The sequence below is a fragment of the Sinocyclocheilus anshuiensis genome, unplaced genomic scaffold, assembly GCF_001515605.1.
Source record: "Sinocyclocheilus anshuiensis isolate Anshui unplaced genomic scaffold, SAMN03320099.WGS_v1.1 scaffold454, whole genome shotgun sequence".
In the NCBI taxonomy this organism is placed as follows: domain Eukaryota; kingdom Metazoa; phylum Chordata; class Actinopteri; order Cypriniformes; family Cyprinidae; genus Sinocyclocheilus; species Sinocyclocheilus anshuiensis.
In genome coordinates this window covers 788,025-804,119 of record NW_015548217.1, presented here as the reverse complement: position 1 = coordinate 804,119, position 16,095 = coordinate 788,025, and the positions used below count along the sequence as shown (strand labels likewise).

Below are 16,095 nucleotides of genomic sequence, written 5' to 3'. Positions count from 1 at the left end.
CACTCATTTGAGCACATCCTTGCACCTGCACTTCTTTTAAATAGACCTCAAGTAGACAACCTACAGAAACCTGCAGAAGAGCTATTCTGATGGCAGCAGGAAGGTCTGAGCATGACGGTGCAGTCGGAGCAGTGAAGCTGAACCTCAGAGACAGATGGTGTCTCACTGCAGGAAGAGCTCAGGCCATATCCACACCTGTCGACTCCAAATGACAGCAAAAGCCTCGTTTTGAGTAAACACTGCATTAATTAATGCCTTGGTTTCATTGTGTGTCAGTCAAAGAGAAACGCACGCGCTGGAAGAGTTATGATTTCGTTAGGAGGCACAGTGGGATTTTATTTGATGTTAAACGTATTTATTGTTGATTATATTTTGCAATGAACTTAAACTGATCTTAAAAATATGTATATTTATGTAGCCTATATATAGCCTATATATGCTACCGTTCAAAAATGTTGGATCAGTCATTTAAAAAATAATAATTTTTTATTCATCAAGGGTGGATGAAATTGATCAAAGGTGACAGTAAAGACATTTATAATGTAACAAATGACTTCTATTTTAAATAAATGCGGTTCTTTTGAACTTTCTGTTGATCTGTGAATCCTGAAAAATACATTTTGTCACGGTTTCCACAAACATATAGCTGTTTTCAACTGATAATAATCAGAAATGATTCTTGAGCAGCAAAGCAGAATATTAGAATGATTTCTGAAGATCATGTGACACTGAAGACTGGAGTAATGATGCTGGAAATACAGCTGCGCATCACAGCAACACGTATTTTTTTACAATAGATTCACATAGAAAACAGCTACTAGAATTTATACCAATATTTCACAATTTGATCAAATATATTAATATTAGCGTAAACTGAACACAATTTGCATTACATTCATGTGGGTTGTAAGTGTACTGAGCTTAATTTCATTTTTACTGCACACAAATCAAACTGAGAATTGTTCACACATTAGCCTTTATTTGTTTGGTAAATGAATGTAATGCATTTTATTTTTTTTGTCAATAACAACACTGGAGGCGACAAGGTTGGCGGATACTTGATCACATTTCTCAACAATTGTCAATAATTACAGGTCATGAACATGATGCATAATCCATATACAAGCCAAAGCCTGAACACAAGTCCACAGTCCTTCACTTTTTAAATAGAAAACAAAACCCAAACTGGACAACAGAGGGAGACATTTTGCAACAATTTGATTGCAAAAAAAAAAAAGGTGGAGGGGAGCTTGCTTTGTCATGCATCTTAATATGTCAAGATTTTCTTATGTGTCATTAGAGTTAGTCAGTTGTGCTGAAGGGTAAATCTGACTCTCAGATTTCTCAGTAATATGACTACACCGGGGATTATTTTAAATGATCATTTCCCACTGAAAGTCATTACCAGACACTTTTAATCACAAATGCATACATATATTAACTTCATTGTATTAATTATCACTTAGTTGCACCTCACAAATGAAATAATATTACAGTTTGGTCATTTGTTTTGAAGTTTTAAAGAAATTCTTATGTTAAATGCGTTAACTTTTTAATTAAAAAGTTGTGTTAGCATTAGTTACTGCACTGTGAACTAACACAAACACAAATAACTCTTTCTATGAATGCATTAACCCATATTAATAAATAAATCACTAGGCTATGTTAGATAATGCATTAAGTCATGTTAACAATGAGACCTTAAAGAAAGAAGCAGTAAAAGTGGGTTTGCACCTTTGTACAATTTAATTAAATCGCAATCGCGCTTTCTCCACAGATGGCCTGACAATAAGAGAGTTTGAGGAATTATTTAATTAGACCTGAGGATTATTCTGCTTGGGTGGGCTGTAATAAATTGGATCTTTACAATAAATAACTGGGCAAAAATTGAGCTGTGGCAGCTTAGCAACAAGAGGAATAACAGGCACATCTCAGCACAGCCTGACATTGAGCTATGCTACATCCTTATGATGACACTCACACACGCTATAAGAGAGAAGCAGCACACAATACACAGCCTTCATTCAAGCAACTATTGAAGAAGGTGAGGAATGAGTCATTCTTCAAGACTTAACGGAATGCTTCATCCACACAAAATGAAAATGTGCTCACCCTCAAGTCATCCGAGATGTAGAGGAGTTTGTTTCTTCATCAGATTTGGACAAATGTAGCACTCGCTCACCAACGGATGCTCTGCAGTGAATGGGTGCCGTCAGAATGAGAGTCCAAAAAGCTGATAAAAACATCACAATAATCCACAAGTAATCCACAGCACTCCAGTCCATCAGTTAACATCTGGAGAAGACAAAAGCTGCATGTTTGTAAGAAACAAATCCATCAAGACACTTTTTACTAAAATACGAGTCCATAATCCATAATAACGCTTCCTCCAGTGAAAAAGTGGTGTGAATCAGGAGAGAAATCTGCACAGATCAAGCAGCGTTTAAACAGCTCTAAACAAATATGTGGCTGGATTTTGATGTGAGAGACAACAGAAGATGCAATTTTTCACTGGAGGAAGCGTTATTATGGATTATGGACTCGTATTTTAGTTAAAAACATCTTAATGCTGGATTTGTTTCAGCTTTTGTCTTCTCCAGATGTTAACTGATGGACTGGAGTGGAGTGGATTACTTGTGGATTATTGTGATGTTTTTATCAGCTGTTTGGACTCTCATTCTGACGGCACCCATTCACTGCAGAGCATCCATTGCTGAGACACTGATGCAATGCTACATTTCTCCAAATCTGATGAAGAAACAAACTCATCTACATCTTGGAAATATTCATTTTTGGGTGAACTATTCTTTTAATAAAGCAGACATTTGGTATGATGAATAATGGACATCTTTGAAATGTGTTATTAATATAAAGGAAATGCTACATTGTACCCACACCATCAGACAAGGGACTCTATAGCAACCTGACATAAGATACAACACTAGAGCATGACACACTAACACACAGCCTATTCTGCCTGACGGTCAAAGGCACATTGAACTGAACTCAAAGTCCTTGACGAATACTGCGATAACCACTTTGCCGTCATCAATACTTCCCCAGGTTTCAAAATATGTTTGTTTCCAAAACTGTTTACACTTCTAAACGTGAACTCATTCACTTTTCAACACTTGCAGCATAACAGATCTGATCCTGGCCCTTAGAAATCAGACAGACTAAAGTAAACAAGTTCGGTTTTAGCCCTTCGCAAATGTTACAATGATCTAAACCCCTCAAACGGGCAAGAGCTGAATACGTTCTGTTAATGCCAGCTCAATATATACACATTATACAGCTCTGTGAGCGACAGCAGCTTTCAATTAGCGTTTTATTTACAAGCATATAATAGTAAATCAATTGATTGTACATTCAGGTGGAGGGTTTATTGTTAAAGCTCTGTGAATGAATGCACACGGTTTCTGCGTCTCTCATTCTGTGATTCTTTAAGGCACTTGCAGCGTCCTTTTATCAGCCTTGCTAGAATAAATAATTGTTTTAAAAGTGCAATGCCAATGTAAAGCGCGGCTGCTGATGCTATTCGTCGTCACTACAGAACAGTCCATGTGTGACGGGATGCATTCATCACAATGATGGATCTTATGTTTTATAATATTTTTGACCAGAACGACTGCACAATTATGCACTTGTTTGAATACTTTTCTCAGAATAACGACGAGTGACCTGCATGCCCTCTGTCATCCTTGTCCGTCTCACTGCCCCTTGACCCTCATTGCTATGACTGAGGTGAGTGAGCAAGGTTGTTTGCATTAAAGCAGGAACGAGGATTTCTTTGCATCTCATTTGCCAGCTGATGAATGTTAATTTAGTATAGCCAATGGCCATATGGTTACTTCATACTTCATATGCACAATTACAACACAATACAATGAAACTTTCTCCAGGTCAGATAACGATTAAGCTCTAAACTACACTAAAGATTAGACTGCAGCTCTGATTCAAAACCTAGTGTGCATTTAACTCCTGATTCCTATAGAATTCCAATCTGCTCTCAAGATAATTCGTACATATTTTATGAGTTCCCCAATTCATATGAATTCGTACGAATGACCTAGCCCTAACCCCGCTCCTAAACCTAGGGTCTAGACAAATCGTACGAGTGAGGTCGTATGAATTCGTGCGAATTAGCCATTCGTTCGAATTGGTTGTGAGATAGCATTACATACTGTATATACACTGGTAACAACAATCCTCTAATAAGCATAAAAACACATAACACACAAAATATGGATAAAGTAGTCTGTTTTCATTTGAATTTTTTTCACCGTGCATTTTAGGATTGCCTTTTTCGTAAAGGATACTGTATAAATACCGCCTTAGAAATTTGCCTAAGAAGGAGGTATCTTAAATGCTGCTGCCTACACTTTTTGGAAACGTTATGTACATTTCCTCTACCAAAATAATACCAAACAGGCGAAATATTACAATATATGTAAACAAGATATTCTAAGTATAACAACAAATAAATATGCCACAGAAATGTACATCTTTGTTTAGATTTCGGAGACCTTTTCTATTCAGCGATGTGGCCTTGTCGAGTACTCGTCTTGTATTCATCGTCACAAAAAGCCTTGAATAATAAGAAGCATCTAACAAGCCGTTTCCACAAACAGAATGAAATCATGTTTATCCAGTGAAGGCCATGACTTGTCTTTGAACTTTAAAGACAATTTTGGCACTGAACATACACTCATAATAACACAACAGCTTTAGAATTTCTTCAGACAGTAACACCGAACAAAGCAACGAGAGTTATTTAAAGTAAATGACATTCGTTTGCTCATCGCTTAAATACATCAGATCAGTCAGATCGAGCTCACCCAAAAAATGTGGTTTGGGTTGCGTTTAGGTATTTATTGTTGTTCTTAAATACTAAATCTCTCCCAGCGCATGTAATCTGAGACTTTCAGTGGACCACTTTCATGTAACATCTAATCTCAGCAGACTTTTATCTCCTCAGATGCTGGTTTGAAGGTCTCCGTTGAGCAGCGCAGCGTTATGCGTTTCCGTCATGACGTCGTTAACCATTCGAGTCCTGTCCTGTCGACTGTCGCTGCGCTCGATCTCATCCAAGCCGCCGACTCTTTTAAGACACAGGACGTTTTGGAAGCTCTTCTTGAAGTTGTCCGACAAGAAGGCGTAGAGGATGGGGTTGGCGCAGCTGTTGGCATAACCCAGCACCACCACGAAGTCAAAGGTGCTCTTCAGCACAGTTGTGGTGGGAACGGTTCCGGTCACAGAGGTCACGTTGAATACGTAGAAAGGTAACCAGCATAAGATGAACACAACTACTACGATAGACACCATACGGGTGACTTTCCGCTCAGAGCGCTTTCGTTTGGTGGAGCCGACTCGCATGCCGGAGGATTTCACCTTTATGACGATCAGCAGGTAGCACATGGAGATGACTATCAGTGGTAAGAAAAACCCCAAGAAGAAGGTGTAGAAGATGAAAGCGGTGTAGTAGGTGTTCTGTGGCTCCGGCCACAACATGGTACAAGTCCGGGCCTCGTTCCTTTTAGTGTTCACACCGCTGTAGATCATAATTGGCAGGTTAACCAGCAGAGAGACGCCCCACATGGCCAGACTGATGGTTTTGGCCATGCGCGGCTTTCGCCATTTGGTGGATTTGATCGGATGCACCACGGCCAAGTATCGATCGAAGCTCATGACCGTCAGAAAGAAGATGCTGGTGAACTGGTTCATGGAGTCCACGGTTAGGACGACGCGGCATATCGCCGATCCAAAGGGCCAGTGGAGCAGCGAGAGCTGAATGGCGATGAAAGGCAAGCTCAGCATGCACAGGACATCCGCCACGGCCAGGTTCAGAATGTAGATGTTCGTGACGGTCTTCATCTTGGCGTAGCGCAGGATGACGTAAATGACCAGGGCGTTCCCACAGAGCCCCACCGCGCAGACGACGAAGTACACAAACGTGATGACTGCCGAGCTGGTTTGGTCGAAGCCAGGGTGGGTGCTATTGTGAGGGTAAATCTCCAGGCCAAAGTCAGACTCGTTCCCGGGGAAGAAACTATCATTGAGCAGGCGGTCAGGGAGGGACATGTTGGAATTGTGCATAAACGTCCATTTCGTGTCCATTTTGGCAGTGTTCTGTAGTGTTTATTCACCGGGAAAAGGCTTATGAAGATAGAGTCTGCAGTTTAATGCGAAACCTGTGTGCATTGATAAAAACAAGGAAATATGAGTTAACAACCAAGCTTGTCATTTTGAAAACGTCACATCTACATCTGCCTTTTTTGTCTTGGTGGAAGTAAAACCTAATCAAAGATGTTTATACATAATAATTGTAGACTTGTTTTGGGTGTATTAATGGTAGAATGTAGCCCTGATTTCCACTTTAGAATGAACTAACTGAATTCAGACTCAGTGTTAATATGACAGTTTAATGCACGCCACAAAATTTTACAAATTTACATTTTAAACGTTATGTAATGTATAGTCTTAGAATTTATATGAGTGTTTTCACTTGGACAGTTCATGCATTTGAGACAAATACAAGTGTAAATGGTTGTTAACCTGCCCCAAATGGGTTTACGTCAGCACACAAAATTTTGGGAGTCCCACAACCCACAGCAATCATGGATAAGACACATGGATAGAGCAATCACGAATCTCAACCAATAACTGCTATATGGAGCATTCAACAGAAAATGTGAATTTTTCTGATGCGTTTGCATTGCGAGAGAACAGCAGACTAAGATAAGCACATACAAATAAAAGCAATTTGACATTTATATGGCCAAGTGAAAATGGAATGCATGAAGTGATTAAACATAAACAGCCCTTTTATCAAAACTGATTATGAATCCAAAGTCATGTGTTTTACTTGCAACTTTGAATAAACAAGGACTTTACCTTGTCTGTCTGGTTTCTACAGCTCATTGACTTTTGCCCTAGCAAATATTGGTTTAATTGATCTTTATTGAGCAAACAGCACAACTATTTGATCTCGCAGAGATCATCTAACAAACGATGTGCACCTAATTTTGCTGTAGGCTTACAGCTCATCCAACGCTCTTGTCTTTATATGAATGAATTAATATAAAAGTACTGCAGTGTTGTTCTGCCGTTTAGATTGCATCCAAATCGTGTCTGTCTCCATCCCACACAGCATCTTAAACTGAGAAAGAACAGCTCTACAGAAACCCAGCTGGGATCAAATCAAACCCTAGAGTTTCCTATACGCTTAAAAAGACTCTCAATTGATCAGTCCAGCTTAAATGTATTTAATCAAGCAATTAAAAAGATAATTAAACATCCCACTCTGTCTTTCTCTTTGTATATTGAATATATCCTGCGCTTTTCAGTCAGTAGCTACTCGACATAAATGATCAAATAATGGATTATTATAGAAAACAGGACACAAAATTAGTTACACAGCCACCTGACTAGATTGTTTTACCTAAAACGGCTATTAATAATTTGCATAATTATAGCGTATGCTTTTCATTTTCAAATAAAAAAGTTACATCTTAAATAATATGCTCACAACTACACGCCATGTCAATTAGTATGCTGCAACAATTTTAAACACTGCACTGATGTGTTTCATTCTAATTATTTACCTGTAGTTTTTGGGCACCTTTTGGAGATCCATTCCTGGAATATGACAGCTTCACATGCTTCCACGGATCACCATAATATAATAGTACCGCAAAACTGTGCGCTCAAGTGCGAAATCCAACTATACGACGCTCGCATTTGACGCCTCGAGAATAAACGACGCTCGCATTTGACGCCTCCTGATAAACTCGCGCGTGCGTCAGTTCGCCTCAGATAACAAACGATCGTTATTTCTGTAGAAAATAAACTAAAACATTTGTTAAGAGGCGTATGACGCACTTAAACTTTACAAAAAAATAAGATTCGAGTCATGAAAGCGAGATTTCGGGGGCAGCGGTCGAATTCCTTTGGTATTTTCAGTCAGAGATGAAAGCTGTCAGTGAGATCCTTGCGCTTCACGCGCTGCTTGATATATCCCGCTCCGCGCGCAGGACGCGTTCATCTGAACCACGTAGAAGGCTATATTCAGTTGTTTCTGCTGTGTGGTCTCGACAAGGATGCGGAAATATGGCAGGGGTCAACATAATTATTTATATGAATATGCTTAAAATTAGAATTGGGTAACATAAATGCATGAGGGAATAGATTCAGAAACGTTAAATGAGTCATATCATGAGAACTCGTATCTTCCCTATTCTCTGAGATTAAAGAGGTTGATATACACTGTTGTGAATGTAGCTACATTGTAACATCTGAGGGGCGCGTTGTAACTTGTAACATGACCATATGACAGCTTAAAATGTTATATGATCTAATGAAAAAAAAAAAAGCATTACAAGACAAACTAAAATATTTTGTCAATATAAAATTCTCTGAGATTAAAGAGGTTGATATACACTGTTGTGAATGTAGCTACATTGTAACATCTGAGGGGCGCGTTGTAACTTGTAACATGACCATATGACAGCTTAAAATGTTATATGATATAATGAAAAAAAAAAAAAAAGCATTACAAGACAAACTAAAATATTTTGTCAATAAAATTAAATAATTATTTATTTCAAATAAAATAATGGCGTTTTTTAAGAATTAAAAATATTCTGATTTTGGAGTTTGACAATGAACACATTGCAACCATGCTTGGGACGGCCCACATAAACAAGCCAAAATGCTTTAAAAAAAATTTGAAATAATAATTTCTGAACATTAAGCATCGACTGTCAGTCTTTATTCACCTGCTTCTCGAAGTTTCTCATAAAAATTCATTAAAGTAAATAGTGTAAATTACATCGCTTAGCTACAGCATTGTTTAATAATAACGGGGCACATTGTAACGCAGTGTTACAAGTTGCATCCATCTGCATTAAAACTGTTTAGTGTCTTCTGCTAGTTATCGAAGCATTAAAAAAGCAAATGAACAGATCGGAGATTAAAATAATAGCAGGTTTGTCTCATTTTAAATGAATAATAAAAACTGAGATGAAAAATTGACTTAAGCCAGAAATATAATTGTACTATGGTAAAATAAATGTTCAGCGAAATCTTCAAAAGATTTTTGAATTTGCGCACTTTTTTTTCTCTATATAGTGTTGATATGGTAACTAGTAAATACTGTAAATGTAGTTATGCTAGCATGTGTGGAAATATTTAAACCTTGTATTATGTTCCGGGTCAATTTGACCCATTTCGATTTTTGAGCTATATCGGAAATACTAGTTAACCTGTGATTTTATTCTAGACATTTTGTGACTTTTTCTCAGTTAGGGCCATGAACATGCATGCAAAGTGAGGATACACTGATGTGTTTTAAAGTGTGCACAAATAATTTCCTGATGATTTTGATGTTCGCGGGTCAATTTGACCCACGTTTGTTTTGTTCCAAGGCAACTGTACAGACCCAAATTAAATATATTTCTTGGGTATATGTTGTTATGTTGGTGTTTTACTACACTGGAAAGAGAAAAAAAAATAGCTTTTCCTCGCTATTTTCAGTACTGACAGAGACTTTCTCAGACACAGATGGTAAAAGTGAGCTATCATTTCTATCTGCAATGCATATTAAAAAATACTACCTATCATATTTTTTTCTTCGAGAAATTTTGTGACTTTTTCTCGTTTAGGGCCATGAACATGCATGTAAAGTGAGGATACACTGATGTGTTTTGAAATGTACACACATCATTTTATTACGATTTTGATGTCAGTTTGACCCACATTTGATTATAAAGCTAGGTTAAATAGTATTTCATATAACTTGAGAGAAGGTAGAAATGAGACCTTATTTTACAGTTTGTGTTTGACAAAGTTTTTTCAGATACACTGAAAAAAAAATGAATAGCTCATTTGTACCATCTGTGTCTGAGAATGTCTTTTTTCAGTACTGAAAATAGTGAGGAACAGCTCCATTTTCACCTTCTCAGGGTGGTAAAAAAACAACATAACCACATATACCCAAGAAATATATTGATTTTGGGTCTGTACAGTTGCCTTTCAACCAAAAAAAATATCTTAAATAGGTTAGAATGGCAAACCTGCATTTGTTCAAAGGTAGATGCACAGATAGAAAATAACGTCTCGAGGTTACGTATGTAACCATGGTTCCCCGAAGGAAACGAGGCACTGCGTCGAACGCTTTGGGATCGCCCCCGGCGAGACCCCGTAATGAAGCGTGTGTGAAATCAGTCCAATAGAGAAGCGAGACGTCACGAGCGGAGTGACGTGAGCAACCAGGAAGCATAAAGGCGCATCCGGCAAACGCACATGTTAGTTTCTGTGGAAGCAAGCGCCTGCAGGGATGCAGGGAGACGCAGCGTCTCGTTCCCTTCGGGGAACCATGGTTACATACGTAACCTCGAGACGTTCCCCTTCAGGAACTCGAGCTGCGTCGAACGATTTGGGAACGAGAATACTCACTGTGCCATACGAGCAAGTCCCTGTCTGATGTGTGTCTGGCGAGCACATCAAGACAAGAGAACTTGGGACCCCAGGGTTGGTGTCAGGTCCAGACTGTAAAACCGGACAAATGTGTGCGGAGAGGACCAGCCCGCAACAGCACAAATATCCTGGAGGGCCACGCCCACTGATAAGACCTTGGAGGCCGCCATACTCCGGGTCGAGTTCGCTCTGACTCTCATCGGTGACGGGGGATCTAACCTCTGTCTACAGTGTGCAGGACCCATTGTGAGACATTTGGCAGAAGCTTCTACGCTGTCAAAAAACACCTCTGGTGTCACTAGAGGAGCCACTTCGGTGCCCTGAAGCAGTTGGCCGGCAGGGAACGACCGACCTGACTGTTCTAGCGCGCTCATCGAGCTTTCCTGGGTGCGAGGTATTAGTGAAGCTCCCTGAGGGCACTGAGGAGGATCGGGGACCGTATACTGAGGTGTGTACCTCTCCTCCCCAGGGTCGGCTGCCCTCAGGGTCCCGACGGTGGAATTGTCAGGACTGCTTGGCCGAGGTCCTCTTGGACATAATAACGGTCGGATTCCTCTTCCTCCCTATCGTCCAGGTCTTTTAGCAGGTTAGCCTGGTATGCTTGCAGCACCGCCATAGTGTGCAGACACGCACCGGCCTGACCTGCCGCCACACAAGCTTTCCCAACCAAGCTGGATGTCAGTTTTACTGGCCTGGTGGGAAGCTTCAGGGCCTTCAAGGACGATGCTGAGGACGGAGATAGATAGCTCGCGAGCGTCTGCTCCACCGCCGGCATCACCCTATATCCCTTCTCATTAAACCCCGTGATGTTAGAGTAATTGGATACTGTAGGGCTGAAGAGTCGGGACGAATATGGTTTATCCCATGAAACTTGAAACGCCGTCCGCTCATCACAGATTTTGTTTTACACTTAGGCATTTTGAACTCACTTTCTATACAGAGTAATTCCTGACTGACTGAATGCTTTTTGCATACACAGAAACACATACACAGACACGCTCGCTGAAGAGCAGAAGCTAACATGTGCATTTGCCGGATGCGCCTTTATGCTTCCTGGTTGCTCACGTCACTCCGCTCGTGACGTCTCGCTTCTCTATTGGACTGATTTCACACACACTTCATTATGGGGTCTCGCCGGGGGCGTTCCCAAAGCGTGACTTGCAATTGTGAGTTTATATCACACAATTCTGAGAAAAAAAGTCAGAATTGTAGATAAAAATCACATTAATCTTTTTTCTTTTTCTTTTTTACTTGGTGGTGCATGGAAACAGGCTTCATACGTTCTTAATGACAGTTCCTCGGCTGGTACAGGACCCTGTGCAGCCTGGGGCCAGTTGCGTGAACAAAGTCACTATGTTGTGTCTTAAGAACTAGTTTGACCAACTATAGCAGTTAGTTAATCATTGTTTCTTTTCTGATTCAAATTGGGCCAGTCTACCTTTGTAGCTGATTAAAAAAAAAAAGTTATGACCAGTCTTGAAGAAAACAAATTAGATGACTAACTTTTTAAGACAAGTCTAAGCAGTTTATGCAACCGGCCCCTGGACTCTGCCATCTTTGCGCATGGGTACTCAGATCCAGGAACAGTCGTATGACAATCACTCATCAAGGACAGCAAAAAGGGTAAATCATGAACACAATAAAATATCTGAATGGGTGAAGCTGATTGACTGATTAGTCAAACAGACAAACACTTTGACAGTTCGCATTCACGAGAGAAGTGTGTTTCTTAAAGGTACAGTGGCATAACAACAGCCACACACACACACACACACACACACACACACACACATGTGCACACACGCACACACACACACACGCATGCACGCGCACACACACACATACACACACACTCGCACGCACACACACACACACACACACACACACACACACAGAAATCATAACTTTATAAGTTATAGCCTTATAAATGTATGATAGACCCCACAATCTTCTCTTTGACACTTGCAGGCAGTAGGGCTATGCAAATAAAATTGCTTGACAAAGAATGAAAATGGTTTCAAGTCAAGTAATTTTGAACAGAAATTCAGGCTGCGTGAATACTGAGATTAGTTATAGTATCTTCCGTTTTAACAGAACTGAAATTGTTAATTCTAACAGAAGAGAAGTGGTGAACACACCAGTGGGCCTTCACCTCTGACAGCACTTAGTCAACAAGAGCATAAAACTGAGAATATATGGGGTTAAAGGTCAATGGCAGATAAGTCATGAAAAGCCTTGATGAAAGGTAAACTGTGGCAATGACAATAAACAGACGCAGCTTGAATAAAGGGTAAAATAAGTCAAAATGATGAACGATTTAACTGAAATGTGTATGGAAACAGAAAGTATCCAGTATATCTGATAAGTGTTTGAAATGGTGAGCCATTTATTTTCAAACTTTGGGTATCAAAGTGTTATGAAGCTCTAACCAAATGGATATTTGCATTGCTGTTTTAAATGAAATTCAGGTTTCAAGAAAAGGGCAACAGTGAGAGGAAATCCATTGTTTTCAAGCTGACAAATTAGCAATGGGAAGATCTGACAGGGTTGTTAGGACGGCATGTGGTTGAAAGAGAGAGGATTATGCATTAGTGATGAGAAAGCAAAGCATTTCCGTGTTTCTTTAACTCTGGGCACTTTTATGTCCCAGTTGCTGATTTTTATTAAAACAGATTTCAACTTTTTCATTTTGTTTCATTAAAACTGTATTGGAAACTTTTTACCATGCCTTCGTCATTTATTTTTTATACTTTTCAAATTGCATTTATATATTTGAATGTTTTAGCTTATCCCAGGCAAACATTTATCAATCTGAAATGTGTAAATGTAAATTTTGTTGAATTATTTAAAGTGCCCCTATTATGGATTTTTGAAAATGGCCTTTCATGCAGTGTGTAACGCAGCTCTACGTGAATGAAAAAACATCCTGCAAAGTTTTAAATCTGAAAGTGCACCGTGTATAAAGTTATTGTCTCTCAAAAGAAAGAGTCGACTGAATCATTGAAACGAGTCGTTTTTAAAACGAATCCCATGTTGACGACAACATGAAACATTTGCATATTGCCCGCCCACTTGGTCTTTTCGTGTTGGTCTGAATGAAAATGCAAATTCATTCTTTGCAACTAGGTGCCGCTTTTGTAGCGTTTTAAGGCTTTTGTAGCATTAAAAACAGTGGTTTTCCTGGTAACGCTGTACACAAAGCAGCACTGCGCTCACAAACACTGCTTTTTCAGGCATTACAGGCAAGATGCCATGAAAATGAGACCAATCCCCACAGATTAGTGTCACGCAAAGGAGGGGTTTGGAAAAATGAATCGCTAAACGAATTGTTTGGGAGTCTTTGAGCAAATAAGGTAAAAATAAATGCATATTATAAGACAACGAAAGAGTTTTGTGACCTTGCATGCATGTCAACCTGTTGTTGGGGACTCCCAAAACCAAAATATGAACCTTTCATTACCCATAATAGGTGCACTTTAAATGATGTGAAATATTAGAATATTAGTAGTTTTTATTTAAGATACATAAAATGTTAAAATTTTATTCCAATTAATGCCATTTTATTCCAAAAATGTCCGTATCGCGCCTGTTTACATAGAAAAACAGTTTGAAAGCAGTGCAGCCGGGTCTATCATGACTTTATTCACTGATAAGTAAACCTAATGAGACATTATTTGTTAAGTGAAACATGTTTAATCTTCAAATAACAAGCTCTGGACACTAGGCTAATCGGAAAACTGCATCGCAACGCCACTGGATCAATTAAAACGAGTGAGCGTTAATTTAACATTTCCATTGTTCACAATGTATGTAAGTATAAAAGCTAAATAGCCTACATCCTTCCTTAGCTTTTTAAGAACATGTTTGATTGTCAGAGAGTCGTTAAGAAATCGGTTTGAGTCACATCAGCTTTTTATTGTCAATTTGTTGTTTAGAAATAAGGCCAAATAGAAGATGAATGCAAAATGAGGCAGTTTGTTACTTGTGTAGTTTTAATAAACTGCATATGGCTCTTGAATAAGTGCCTCGGGATAACTAAACTATTCATTATTTTCCTGATATGTCGCAAACCTATACATTATAGGCCTGCACCGGACATGTGATGCCCAAGGGTCCAATTAAGAGCTTTTGTCAGTGCATGCACAGTGATAACTACTGATGATAGATGATTATAGTCAAATAGCCAAGCTAGGAGTTTAAAAGGATGTTTTCTAAGGCGCAAAGCCGAAGGTTGGGGAACGATAAATGAAACCTTTTACACAGTCCAGGTCATCAGTGACAGACAAGTGACGGCTGAACTAGCGGTTTTGTTGTTTAAAAATGGTCAAATGTAGTGTTAACTAGAGTATGTTGAACTATCAACTGGATATATAATGGAAGGGTTAAAGTGAAACGTTTCTGGACAGGAATGACACAAAAATACAGAACCAGGACTGTGAATCAAATTAAATTTGTCAACATGCATTTAAATTAGAGTTGCTAATATGCATAATTTTAGAATTTGTTTTATTCTAGAAGGAGTTTTACATAATATGTGTATTATATTTGCTATATTTTTATGTCATGCGAGTTATTTCATTTGTATTTCATATTTTTAATACTGATTCGGAGTTAGTAATTTTCTGTTTAGATGCTTATGACACAATATAGATGCTGCCCTTTGGTCAGAGTAATGAGGGACGTGATCCCATAACCTCCTGAGACATGTTATTTAAAATTGTTTTGGTACATAATGTGCGTGAGAGCTATTGCTAACCTTCTAATTTTATATCTACGTTTTTTTTTGTGTGTGTGGAAGATTTGATGAGCTTAGATTGCGTCTGTTTTATGTCAGAGGTATACAATTTTGACAATCGTAATGAAAACAAATTCGTCATGGAGCCATGGGATACACGTCTTTGACATTTGTACATGGGAATGAAGCATTTTAAGTGTTCTAAGTATACTGTCTCCCACCAAGTCCTGTCTAATAGATGTATGCATATTTATTTATTTTTAACAGGATGACAGGCAACAATGGTCATTTTAAGAAAAGTGTGAGTATGCATTTATGCATGTATACATGTTTGTACCCTTATTTTGATGAGAAAAGTTTTATGCTATACCAAGTTCCCCTTTAGTCATGAATACTGAATAAGGAAAGGTATGTTATAGGCATGTATTGCACCTTGACTGCCTATAAAACTGCTGCAAAAACAACACGTTTATAACATTTCAAATGTGGGCCAGATGTGAGACAAAGAAGTGTTGTGGACCATTTTCTTAAGCATTTCTCAGTTGCAAGCCTTCAAGCTGTCAAAATATAAAAACAAATCTGAGTCAAACTAAAAGTAGATGATAGATTTGTTTTTTATCTGCAAGAGGTTATACATTTCTACATTTGAAGCAGAAACTGCTCAAATTGAATGCACGTTTGTTTCTCCTTAAACTTTAATCTGAAAACTTGTTCTTTTGAGGAACTTCAACTTCCCCTAAAAACGTTTGAAAAGAGGTACTCAGAGATTCATAAATGTTTTAATAATTAATTCCTCTTACTTGAAGAAATAGAATTAAACACTTTGTCGTTAGCTGTGAATTTTAATGTGTATGAACAATGATAAGTCACATATGTAGAAAGTA

At 38.7% G+C, this 16,095-nt stretch overlaps 1 protein-coding gene across 1 annotated transcript; it reads right to left on the bottom strand.

Moving 5' to 3' along the window:
• Window positions 1-4,415: 4,415 nt before the first annotated feature.
• Window positions 4,416-8,022, bottom strand: LOC107653975 (somatostatin receptor type 2-like). The gene is made up of 2 exons (XM_016440831.1): window positions 7,605-8,022; window positions 4,416-6,191 (listed from the first exon to the last, which is right to left on the bottom strand). The coding sequence occupies exon 2, from the start codon at window positions 6,115-6,117 to the stop codon at window positions 4,975-4,977; it is 1,143 nt and encodes a 380-aa protein (XP_016296317.1). The 5' UTR covers window positions 6,118-6,191; window positions 7,605-8,022; the 3' UTR covers window positions 4,416-4,974.
• Window positions 8,023-16,095: the final 8,073 nt, after the last annotated feature.